The following is a 13,222-nucleotide window of genomic DNA, read 5'->3' on the forward strand; positions in this document are numbered from 1 at the left end:
GCTGGGAAGGAGCCAGCCGGCATGAGCGGGGCCCGGGGGGGCGCCTAGGGCTCCGGGGGGGCGGCGCCGCGCGGGGGCAACTTCGCCCGGGAGCCCGCGCCGCCGGGCCCCGCGCCTGCAGCGCCCGAGCGGCTCGCGGTGGTTCCTCCCGTCCCGCGGCCTCCCCCCGCCCAGGCGAGACGCGGACCTTGGTCCCGGCGGCTCCGCGGCGGTGACACGAGCCCGCGCCGCCGCCGCCTCAGCCCCGCCGCCGCAGCCCCCGCCGCCGCCGCCGCCTTCCCGCACCATGGAGTTCTCCGAGAGGAAAAGAAGCAGGAAATCCCAGAGCTTCAAACTGGTGAGCCGAGGTAAGCGGCCGGCGGGGGCGGCGGGAGGAAAGAGCGGGCGCCGCGCCCTCGGCCCCGCTCCCCGGCCGCCCGTGGGGGGCCACGCCGTGGGGCGCGCCCTCCCGGACCCCCGGTGTCCCCGGGCAGAGAGGCCCGCGGCCGCGCACGCCGGGCGCGGGGAAAGTTGTGCGGGGGGAGGCAGGCTGTTATTTAACGTAAACAAGTCGGAGGGCACCTCAGGAAATTAGCAAACAATGACAGCGGGGGGCCCGAGCCCTCCTTGGGGTGCCACCGGGCCGGGCTGGGGTGGCCGCGCACCGCCTGGCCGTCAGGCCGAGGGTGGACCATCGCACCAATGATTTGTTGTTTTTGTTTTGGTTTTTTTTCCCCCAAAGAGAAGGGAAAAAGAGATAATCGTTGTTCTTTTTAAGAAGGAGAAAGAAGCTCATTAGGTGTCCAAGCCCAAAGCAGGATTGTTGACATCCAACATCTTTTCTGGCTGGCTGGTTTGGGTTAGAAAGGGGTTTTAGGCTAGATCACACAGCAGTCAGATAAGTACCATTAAAAAAAAAAAAAATCCAGCTAGTTCCTGACGATTTAACAGGTGTACGCCACACTCTTTGGGCTTTTATTTTGCCAGGGGAGGGGAAAGTTGAATACGGTCTTGTCTGTGTTCAGTTACTTGTTCTGTATCTTCCAGATTTGGCTTTTTAAAAAATGAGAACTCAAGGTAGTAAGAGCAGTCGAGCAAATATGTCAAAATGCATTGTGTCACCTTAAATTAGGGGCAGGTGACTTTTTTTCATGGTAGTGTCACAAGTCCTAATACTGAGTTTAGACCCAATCTGTTTGTCGTCCGTGAGTCAATTTGAGGTCAAAGCCAAACCAGAGAACCTGTCCACGTTTCCTGTTTTATCTAGCATTGGCATCAGAGTAGAGAACACCGCCACTGTTTCAACAACCTGCAGAAGTCACATGTAAACTGGTGAAAATTAGAGGACAATTGCACGTAATCGAGTTTTTCAAACTAAGCTAAGCTGCGATGTGGATTTGGTGGTCTGACAATGGTTTCATTCTAGACATTTTGAAGGTCTATGCTTATCTGCTTCCTATAATTTAGTTTGGATACTGTTTAATCAGAGAGGCCTGAAATAGTTTTACATATTCAAGATAGTTGGCTCTTCCCTCTTTCTGTGTAAATTTTTTTGCACATCCATGTTGATCACTCAGTTATTTGTACTTTAAAAGTGTTTCCCTGGGTGACTGCCATGTTGGTGCTATCTGATTCATTCAGGAATGTAGGCTGCTTTCTTACTTATGACCTCAGAGAACTTACTACTTTATCTGAAAAGTGAGAGTAGTTCTGTTGACATTGCCCTGTGAGGTCTAAGGCCAAAAGAAGGGAATAGCTGTTAGGAAGGAACCTCTGGTTTCATACCTAGGTGATCCTAGTTTTCAGAAACAGAAAATTGTCAAAGCACAGTAGCTTCCATAGAGAAGCTGATAAACCATTGTATTTTAAACTTTGACTGACATAGCAAGTTTTTCCTTTTCTTTTTTTTTAAAATTATGGCTCTGATTCTTCTTTCTGTTCTGCAGGTAAATTTTTAGAAAATAAACTATTGCATATTAAATAAAATGCAGTGGCTGAATGCAAAAGAATCACTTGTGTGAAAGACGAAAATCTTGCTTTCCTGTCCAAATTATACCATATTTGAAATAACAAATTGGTATTTTTCATGTGTGCTTGCCTTTAAACTGCTTAAAGGCTGAGATTTTTCTGGGTAAACTGAGATAACTAGAGTGCTGGCTAACTCTAATGCATATTATTGATACGCTCATGAAAATGGGCTGCGGAGATAAATTTGGAAACCTCCTCTAGTCTATGATTGGGCAATATTTTTCTTTTCCCTGCAGACATACTTGCCATCTCAAAGAAAAGGGTTGAATAATTGGCATCTGTGGGCACAATTTACCGTGAAAACTGTGTGATCAAGCAAAGCTGTTTTTTAAAGTCAAAGTAGTACTTCAAGTTGGTGTACTTCAGAGTATGCAAAGTTTTAGGGATTATTGACTGCAAATTCTGTGAATAACTGAGTTCTCAAAAAGTAAATTTATAAATTATAGATTATACATACTATAGAGGATGAGATTCTAGTCTTTATTGCTTATTCCTAACTTGAGGTCATTAGAATTCTAATTTTTCGTTGTTTTCTCGTGCCAGATTATCACCATGAGGTATATAAGGTCTCAGAATTCAGCAACGATGTTAATGGGGAAGCCAAAGAGACACAACCCATTTTTTTAGGTAGGTTCCTATGTCAATTAATTTCTCAGCAAAAACAGCGTGGCCATTTGCAATTAGGGAAAAGAAAAAAAAAAAAAAAGATTGTGCAAGAACGGGAAATGTCTGCCATTGCTTAATGTATGACATTCTTTTCAAGACCTTTTATTTTACAGATCGCCAATATATCCCTTATTAACATTGCTAAAAGTTGTAATTTCAGACATAAATGTTTATTAGTGTCTACACACAGTGCTAATTATCACTCACTCACAGAGCCAGATGCTGACTGGGCAGTTTTGTCGCTCCGCTCACCCCATTTACATTGCATATTCGCTGGCATGCTTCACTGGCAATAGTTTGTGTAATTGGGGTATTACATCTTTGACATCTGGATAACAGAAATTCAATTTCCAGGAAGCTGCTATTTGTTTGGTTTTGCTTCTGCCTTGGGTGGGATAGAGGATTAATGTGCTGTCTTATTATAATGTCCCTTCACCTCTGTGGCCTGGTTGCTAATCCTGCCATGACAAAATTAAATTAAATCTACAGTCAAAAAGTGTAAGGAAAATAAAAGTGTGATTGTCTGCCTAACTACTTTTTGATAGTGCTCATTATCATTGAGCAACTCCTCGTTTTTCTGGCTTTGTGTTCCTTGCACACCAACATTTTGGGGCAGGGGGAATAGCCATGCTTTCCTTTTGCCATCCTGGTTCCCAGCTCACCTCGGGGACTAGCAGAGCCAAAGCAGCATCTCCAAGACCTTCTGACAAGCGTAGTTTCACAGTGGATAGGCGGGTAGCCACAGACATTGCCACCCTTTCCGTTTGTTGTGTTGGTACAAATACTATACAGGAAGGATGAGTCAAAAATGAAATCCTAATCCATTGAGAACTTTGCCTTCAAGAGTGGAGTACTGGTAAAGTCAGTGTGGAGAGTAGGTGGTGGCATTTGGCTTCAGCCTTGCCCATCCTGGGCACCTCTGCAACCCCAGGTGGTAGAGTGAGGGCCAGGTGCTGCGCAACAGAGAGGCAGAACATGAGAGGAAGTAAGGGCCAGAATTGCCCCGTCACAGAGACTTCAGGCAGCAGCACTGCTGCTCAGACCTAGTGTGGGTCGTTTTTCAAATTAAAACATCATGAAAGCAGAGGGTATATCATCTGCTCTCACCAGGGTCTCTCTGTTTTGCTTTGAGGGAGAGAAAGGGTGGGTTGCAAAGGACTGGGAAGAAATCAAATACATACTCAAAGAGGTAAAACAGGAGGGAAATGTCAGCATTTCTTACACAAAACAATCCTTGAAGGCTCATGGATCTTTCCACTAAGGGAAAGAATATCACTGAGGCAAGCACTACTCCCAGCACCTGTTTACTGTTAAGAGAACTACAAGCCAAAAGGTTAACAATCAAGTGAAATGCTGTGGCCCAGAAAGAGAATATTCTGGGATTGCACTCTTTTTAGTTTCCTAAGCTTAATCGGTTGGAATTCTGTATTTTCAGTTTTCTAAACTTGGTCATTTGGAATTCTGTATCTGAGCACCACTCGTTACGGCCATTCGAAATCAAGAATTTGCCCTTTAGTAGAAAAGGCACGCTTGCCATACAAATGGAACATCATGTCCTTGATTGAGTTCTCCAGCGAGGCAGGCTTTCCCCTCCTTCTGCTGTGCGCTTGGGAAGTGGGAAGGACGCGTTGAAGGCAGTGAACTTTGAGGATGACAGAGGGGACGCTGAGGAACAGGAGGGTGCTGGAACTCAGGATTCAGTGAATTGGGAACTCTCAGAGATGGCAGCCATCGCTGCTTTCCTTTTTCCTCGTCCAGGTGGAAGAAGATACTAGAAAAACCACTGAAAGACCAGGCTTGGGATACGCTTTCAAAATGGTTGGTTAAGGTGGCCTTGAGCATCAAGAGACAGAAGACCGCACAGCCCGGGAGTGTGCCGGGGGGTATTTCTCAGCCTTTTGCCTACTCTAGGGACAGTCCAATGTGGTGGGTTCCGAAAGAACATTTTTACTTTGTGGTCTCCAGGTCGGCTAAAAAAAAAATGGTAGAAGGGATTATATAAACATGATTTCTAGAACAAATGGGAATAGTTACTGATGAAAATAAGAATTTTTTTGTTGACAGTGTTACATTTATAGTTACTCTTCTCAAAACATAGATTTAAATCATATTTATTTTGTAAATTGCTAGTCTATCCATAATATATTACTTATTATGGTGTAGAATCCTTTGTGAAGCTTATGAGGCCAGGAGTTTCATATCAAAATATAAGAACTGTGTCACCTGTCACCTATAAGGAAGTACTAACATATGGTCCTGAGGATGTTATATAGGATTTTCTGTATTCAAACATACGTGTTATCTTCGATACCATCTGCATCTATAAGATTAAAGTTTATGGCCTAGGGGGAAAGAGAGTATTCCAGGATTTGGTGGAGGTCCCCACATCAAATCTATTTCTCTGGGATATTTTTAGGCTGTTAACTCTTGTAGCATGATAGGGCATGATAGGGCAGTGCAGTAGTGTGAGTGGCTTGGCTGAGTGCTTTGGGAATTCCTCACACATTTTTAATTTGATAATAGGGTCAAAAGAGGTTACTTTAGCCTCTTTTGGAGGCTTGGACATTGACTTTCTGAAGCTGGCCTAGATAGGACTACAATAAAAATTCGAGCACTGTTTAGAGGAAAACAATTCATTTTAATCAATTCAACGAGTATCATTGTGAGAAAATATTATGAACTCAGCATTTTTCTGGAACAAGAGTGAGGTCAGAGATAGTGACAAAAATGGATAGGAAGGGACCGTGCTTTCAAGAATAAAAACCCAGTTGTTGGGGAGATAGGAAATGGTTAGGGAGCAGTATTCAGCAATCAGGGCCAGGCATGGGGGCTCACACCTGTAATCCCAGCACTTTGGGAGGCGGAAGCAGGAGGATCATTTGAGGCCAGGAGTTGGAGACCAGCCTGAGCAGCATAGCGAATCCATCTCTTTACTTTCTTTAAAAAATCAGGAATCATAACAGTTACAGTTGTTTGAGCACTAACTGTGTGCAAGGCACTGAGTTGAGTACTTTGCTCCTCACAGCAAATCTGTACGAATTATCATCTTCCCCATTTTGTAGATGAGGCTAGAGATGTTAAGGTAACCTGCCAAAGATCTCCCAAGGAGCAAGTGCCACCCAGGTGGGGTTCCAGTGCCGGTCTGCCCAGCTTTGAACACCCCACTGTATTGCCTGTCTGTGTGAACAGTACTTAAATGACAGATGCGAATGATCAAGGCAACGGCAAATGGAGAGTTGGAAGGGGAGAGTGGAGAGCTCTGCGAAGCCTCCAGATCTTGAACTGTGGGAAAGACTTGCAAAGGCAGAGGGGAGGTGGAGAAGATTCTAGATGGGAAGAGTGAGTGAACCTGGGCAGAACAACAAGTATTATAATGAGACTTTGAGTGTTGCACTTTATAGTTTAGAAAGTGCTTTCACAGCTGTTTTCTCAGGATTCTCACAGCATACCTGTGAGGGAGGTAGGGCACACGTTACCATTCCCATAACGGAACCAAAGTTCAGTTAAGTGACTTGCTCATGAATAGCAGAAGCTGGAGTGAACCCAGGGCACCTGTCACAGATCTTTCTCCCCTGGGGGCCGTGTTGAGCCAGGCTAAGTCAAGGTGCATCGAGGAGACCTTAGCTGGTAGCAGGGTGCTTTCATAGAGTATTTTAATAAGACAATTAATTTTTTCATAATAATAGTTAATACAAATATTAAATGGAGTCTCTTTTTACGCATTGGATTTGGGTTTAGATTTTCTATCATAGTATCTACATTTGAAACGTTTATTTTTCAGGTGTTCAGTCTCATTCATTTATTCATTCAACACATATTTATCGCGTTCCAATTACGTATGTGCCAAGCCCTGTTCTAGTTACTCTTTTCAATATTCAGCTCAATTAGACAACCTTCAGGAGATGAAGCACACGGTGTGGTAGCCCTGCCAGTTGAGCAGGGTGGAGATCTCTGAGTTTTTGAATCTCTTTTCGGTGGCTTTCTTGATGGGAGCTGCCCCCACTGGGGCCCCCAGAGTCTCCCCAAAGAGGACTCACACTTTTACAAGTTGGGGCATCAGTCCCCAACCACAATGGACTTCTCCTCCCTGGAGAAATGGGCAGGTCTGTGTGTAAAATGGGGGGTAGGGAGGGTCTTCACCTAGAGTCAAGTACCTGGGTCCCACCCAAGCTCTTACTTTGTCTCAAGGGGTTGGGGAGCTGGGCCCCTGCTCCCAAAAGGAAGGAGACTCTGATATGTCGCCATAGCTGTGGCAGGAGTTCCAGGAGTGAGAAGCACCCTCAGATAAAATGAAGGACCAAGAGGGCAAGAGAGGGGAAAACGAAGAACCCCAAAATCCCATTATTCGGAAAGACATGCTTCACCTCTGTTTCTCCTCCCAGGAGCTCCACCCTCAGCCCCTGGCCAAGTTGTGTCCTCGTGTCCCTGTCCTCTTTCACAGAAGTTCTCTCCTTTTTTGGTGGTGGAGTAAAGGGGGCAGAAAACTGGGAGTGTCTCTTAGGGCTAGGAATGTGGCCAGCCATAGTAGGTGTCACTTACCCCGAGCTTGCTGTGTGCCAGGCACTATGCAAGGACCTTGTCCATGTCATCCCATTAATTGTCCCAAGAAAGGTGTTGTTATTCCCTCTTCATGGGTGGAGCATTTGAAGAGCTGATAGAGTGACTCAGTGGCAGAGCCAGGATGTGAGCCGAGGTCTGCCTGTGTCCAGAACCCTTAGCCACATGACATGCTTTGTTCACGTGCACTCCCGTGCAGAACCCCAGCGCGTCCCGCAGATCAAAGGGGGGCAGAGCTGCTTGAAGAACTGTGGAGAAGACCCAGAGTGCCCCCTATGCACTCCGCATTCCTCTGCCGGCCTCTGCAGAACGTGCGGGTGTCCTTGTTTAAAAACCCCTGGTCTGGATGGTTTCTGAAGTTTCATACAGCACCCAACATATGTCTGATTATGCTATGGGTCCAGAAAAATGGCTTCAAAAACAATTTCAAGCAAAGTCAAAGTCTAGAAAGCCTCTCAAGGCTTCTTTAAATATATGTGCACATAGAAATGTGTTTCAGGAGCTGCGGATGCAAACTTAGTCCTTCTTATATATTACTTGTTGCCTAAAGTTTAGGAGGCATTTGTAGTTAGGCCATCTAAGTACTTTCATCATTTAGTTACTGTTATAGCTACACCAGGAGGTCGGGGTTGTATCTGTCTCATGTTTTACAAGTGGGAAGCTGAGCTCAGGAGACAAAAGTGATGTGCCCAAGGCCACACCCTGATCGGTAGTTGACCGCAACTTTCAGGTCAGGTCTTCTGACTTCAGTTCTGAACCCTTCGCTGTGTCAGAGCTGCCTCAAGTCCTGGCCTCACGCCTGCCAGTCTGGCCACGTGAGCTGGTCTTAGTACGTGCCTCCTCGTCCTCTCCCCTGCGCAGAGACTCCAGCGGCCTTCTCGAGGGTTTTAGAGTCAAGTTTAAATCCCTTCACTCAGGGTGCGGTATCCACAGTGCGACCCTCCCAAATCTGTATCTGCCTGTGTACGACTTTCGTGTAACCTCCTTCCCTTGCACCAGCAAAGCAGGACATCCAGGTGTGAAGGGGGCCCCTGGGCAGAAGGAAACGAGTGCACAGGAGCTCCGACCCGGGAAAGCCTGGAACCCACGGCGGGAGAAAGGGGCTAAGTTTTCTGTTACCATCTCCTGCGTGCCGAGCACTTGCCGTATTTTACATCGTTTAACCTCACACCAGCTCTGAGAAAGTTCTCTACTTTTAGATGAGAAAAATGAGCCTTTAGCAATGTTAATTTGCCTGAGGTCGCAGAGCCAGTGGACAAGGACCTGGATTTGGACATTGTCTGGCCACAGCTTTGCCGCACCCCCGCGGAGGGAGCGAGACCCCGTTCTGCTCCTCCTTCCGTTCGCTCTGTCTCTGGGCTGCCTTTCCAGCCTCGGCTCCCTGAAGACACGTGCCTGTGTCGGACTGTCCCATCATCCCTCGTTCTCCTCTCTGCCCTTTACCGTACTAGACTTCTACTGCGTCTCGCCCCTTTTCCAGACCCCTCCTGGTAAAATCCTGTCTCTCCTGCTTTTTAAAGCCCAGTTCAAATATTACTGCAGCCTGTAAGCCTTTTCAGTGTGTATAGCTTAGTGAAGAGGCATCAGATTTAGAGTAAGAAAACCTTGCTTTGAGCCTCAGGCTGGAGCTACAACACCTTGGATAAAACTCTTGAGGGGTTTTCCTTATTTTCTATAGTAGGATAATAACATTGGCTCTAACCACCTCATCAGGTTCTCCTGCAGCATATAGGAAATCAGTGTGGTTGAACACTTTTTCAAACTGGAAAACACTGTATTCTTATTTTTTATTCTTTATTCTCCCCTCCTCCCTTCCCCTTCCACATTAGAAGTTATCTTTTCTTCCAAACACTTGAGTGCTAAGTAGTAACATTACTCTTTTCTGGCACCTACCATGTGCTGCCTGATATTTATTGATACTTATTTTTGCGTGTGGTTTTATCATGCTCCCAGTCAGCCTGCAGATCCTCCCCCAACCCTAGCAGTTACCGCACTCAGTTGTGGTTGTTTATTTGCATCACTCTCCTAATGTGAATTGTCAGATCCTAGAGGGCAAGTGTGGCCTGAATTCTTTTTTGGATTCTCTGGAGCACCTAGCACAGTGCTGTATCCAGGATGGATACTCAACCGATAGGGACTCAGGTATCTGTTAATGTAAATGCATGAATATATTGGACATCGTTGTATAGGACTCTGAGGATTTATCATAGCATATACTGCTATATTGAGATTTTAGAGACTTTTAGTGAGCCAAACTAAAATATACGTCATTTAATTTGAAGAAGCTTTTGTAATATACTAATTAGGGTAAAATTTGGGATTTCTGGTACTGATTTGTGAGATACAACTTCTTTTTCAAATCCAGAAAAGACTAAAAAGGAGAAGTCACAGATGAAAGCCATTACATGGTGAAAACCAAAATTGAAAAATCACATGTGTTCTGCTTGTTCCTTATTCTGCTATAACGCTGGTACCACCTTATAAAGTTCTTTAAGACAGTATTGACCTGTCTGTAAACCGATGTTGATACTATTTCTCAGATTCCACACGAAGCAGGTTTTTCTACCTTAATTTAAGAACATAAAGTCAGGCATTAAACAACACCGGCAACAAACCTTAGCACCTGTCATGTTTCTGAAGCGGCAGGGCCTCTGCACACAGCCAGCCTAGTTGTGGCTGCCCAGAGGTGCCCGGCCAGCGCAGGGGAGGAGGGCTGAGGTCCATCCAGCCTGCAGCCTGCTCGCCAAGGCCCATGTGGGGGCAGCATCTGTCTGGAGGAAAAGCTGCCCCTCTGTTTCTCAAGAGGGCTCAGCGTGGTTCAGCAAATGCCCCATTAGTGGAAAGTATGATATATTGTAATATTCTACTTTTTCTATACTGATCATGACTAGATCATTTAAAAAAAAAAAAAAAGAAATCTCCATGCAGGGCAGAATCTCAGGAGACATATTGATGATTTAGCCTCTCTGGTTCCCATGAGCATATGATTTTACTTTTGGAAGAAAATAATACGGATTTCCATAAGATAAAAGAAAGATTTCAGAGCAGTGTGTTTTGCATCTCATAGTAGACCTAGGTCCTGACACAGGAAGCCAGTTATTCTCATAAGTGGCAGATAATGGGAGAGAAAGCGACCCAGACAGGAATGCATCCACAGGGGCAGGGGGCTGGACTGAGGAAGAGCTGAAGCCCCAAGCCTGCGGTGATTCTGGACCCCAGGGCTGCCCCTGGGTGCCTTAGGGTACTGTGAGCAACTTAGGCTGTGCCTTGCCTGAAATTCTTTACCGTCTGCTGCTTTCGGGTGGAGACCCACACTCCTTTGCATGGTGGCTACAGCCCGGCATGAACTGCCACCTGTCTGCTTCCCCCGGCTTGTTCCTGACACCTCCCCTCTTGCCTCCCACGCACAGTCTCCCCCGACGACTCTCACTCCTACAGCAGCCCTGCTTCCTCGGTGCCTGTGCCCACCACCCTCTGCCTGCAGCTCCACACCTGCCTCCGTCCCCCCTCTTGGCCTGACTCTCTCCTCCCTGAGACTCCAAGCTAGTGTGCTTCCTCCAGGTGGTCTTCCCTGATCCCCCGGTCCCTCCCCTTCCCCAGCGTGCTGTGCACCCCTCCAGCAAGGCAGAGGCGTTACTGGTTTCCTGGTATTAATATGTCTCTCCCACGGGGCTGTCAACTCCCTGAGGGTGCTCCCTGTGTTCCACTGCCCCGCACTATGCTGTCACGTAGCAGGCACCAATTAATGCTCGAGGAATGAATGAAAGAGGAGTCCAATTTTAAATTTAATGTAAAGTGGGGAAATCAGCTAACCTGAAACTTTACTATCCAGCCCTTTTACCTCTAAGCTCCTGCCCTGGCTCAGCCGGTGAAAATGTATGCATCCTTCTTCATAGCTAACTGGACCTCACATATCAGGAGTGAAATATGTCAGTACTAACGGTGGAATGTTTATTTTTATTACACATTTTCTACTTTATTAGGTTAGTGACAGTCCCCCCCCTTTTAAAGTCTGACTGTGAGGCAGGATGCACTGCGGCACCCCTGTGTGTAGCCAGCCTCCACCCCCCAGGGCCTCGCAGACTCGCCCCTGGAATATTGCAGCATGGTGGCCCTGACACGTCTCCACCGGTCTCTGCCTGGAGTGACCTCTGCTACCCTCGTCTCCATGATCCTTTATTTATCTTTCCTGCCTTAGCTTGAATTCCTGCAGGGCAAGACTTTGGTTTCACCTGTTTACTGTATTCCTAGTATACAATGCTTGGCACAGAGTAGACTCTTGATAACTGTTTCTGCATAAATGAGTGAGTACTATGTTAAAGCATGTTAACATGTGATTTGCTGCCAGTCGTCAGCTGATCCGAGTGGGAGCTTGTTGAGTTGAGATAGTTTCCCTGTCCAGGATTTTCCCATGCAGCACGTGAGGTCTCCATCCCACCCTCAAAATGTTGGTAGCATGAATATACATCAGTGTCAGTAGCACCCCATCTAGACATTGTGACAGCCAAAAACGCCCCTACATATGTGAGCTACAGCATGGTCCTTAGCAGGCCATAGTTGTGGGATCAGTTATCTTACGGGCAATTTAGGTTTGAACAGAAAAAAACTGTTCTTTTGCTATCATCGACTGAACACACCTTCCTCGCCGCTGTGTCGCAGACGCCGGCGTGGAGGGGCAGATGAGAGACTGTGCTGAAGCAGCGCAGCCGCGTGACCACAGCCCGGAGAGAGGGATCAAAGGGCACATTCCTTTCGTGATCAGGCTCCTGTGCCTCCTTCCATACAAAGGACAGCGTATTACATGCGTATTTGATCATATATTTTAAAAGTCATTACAAAGTTTAGACAGATTCTCTTTCATTTATTCCAGACGATCAATATCCTTGTAAATGAAAATCCATAAAATTGTTTTCTTAGTATTGCATGCTTTTTTCAAACATGTACAAATATACTGCATTATTTGGATTCCACGGGGTTTGACAACGTTTTTTTTACTTGAAATCAAATTTTATATCTGAAAGGTTAATGGAGAAAACGAATTATGCTATCTGGTAACCAAATGTGTGATGAGACATTTGTCTCTGTAATTAACAGCGAGGAACTTTTATAGTTTCATAAAATTGAATGCTACGTGGAGTATTCTGCGAGCATTTGTTTGGGCGAGGTGTCCAAAACAGAGATGTTTATGGATGATATAAAGTTGAACTGAAATGTAACGCAGGTGTCTGTGAGCCTCACAGCATTTCTCATTGTTGAGATGGAAGCCAGAAGATTAATAACTTTACTTTGTCATGATAAAATAAGTAATGTGTTCTTGGAACAGTGGTACGGTACATAAGTTACTCAGTAATTCCAAGAATTTATTCTGTTCCAGGAATAATATCCTTAACAATTTATTTTTACAGAAAAAGTGGATGCAACATAATAGACTATGAAGTTGCTTGTATGTTTAATGGAATTATATCTCAAATATGACTTCACACCTACATGTAAAATGAGAAGAACCCCACACAAATGCAAGGTTAAGGTACAACTTAAAAGTTAAAAGTCAGGAGATGGGAAAGTTAAAGTTCCTCTGTTAACATTAACTCATTCTCACTGCACATATATAATTTTTTTCGATTACCAGTAAGACTTTAATGGGTACCTTAATATGCACGACATGAAATATGGTGAGGAGTTGCTGCGGGAACGTTAGCTTTCGCATTTCTCTGCAAGTTCAGTGTTCCTCTCTTTAACTCTACTCTGGGAGGGAGAGCCTGGTGCCGGGGCTGCATGGAGCTGTGTGGCCCAGATCCAACCGCACTTTCCTGGGTTGACTTTGGTCGTTCTGGACAAGGAGCTTAGTCCTCTCGTTTGTCAGGTTGGGGGACTGAAGTCCCGTCTGTGTCTCTGATGAACCGGGAAGAAGGTGCAGACGAGACACGTTCCTTGAGAAAGCTTTCACAGGAAGCCAGGATTGAATTTAGGCACCACGTGCCCTCTGCTTGCC

At 45.8% G+C, this 13,222-nt stretch overlaps 1 protein-coding gene across 4 annotated transcripts in view; it reads left to right on the forward strand.

Annotated features, from left to right (window-relative positions):
* Positions 1 to 231: 231 nt before the first annotated feature.
* BEND7 (BEN domain containing 7) overlaps positions 232 to 13,222 on the forward strand; it is a 77,588-nt gene continuing 64,597 nt past the window's right edge. For 3 of the 4 annotated variants that reach the window (XM_012660968.1, XM_012660969.1, XM_012660970.1), the window contains exons 1-2: positions 232 to 347; positions 2,551 to 2,634. In XM_012660968.1, coding sequence (XP_012516422.1) covers positions 287 to 347; positions 2,551 to 2,634 — 145 coding nt within the window. In that variant the 5' untranslated portion in view covers positions 232 to 286. The remainder of the gene's footprint in view (positions 348 to 2,550; positions 2,635 to 13,222) is intronic. The other variant, XM_012660971.1, reaches the window with a different exon arrangement.

This window comes from Propithecus coquereli, unplaced genomic scaffold (genome assembly GCF_000956105.1).
Source record: "Propithecus coquereli isolate 6110/MARCELLA unplaced genomic scaffold, Pcoq_1.0 Scaffold69, whole genome shotgun sequence".
NCBI classification, from domain to species: Eukaryota; Metazoa; Chordata; class Mammalia; order Primates; family Indriidae; genus Propithecus; species Propithecus coquereli.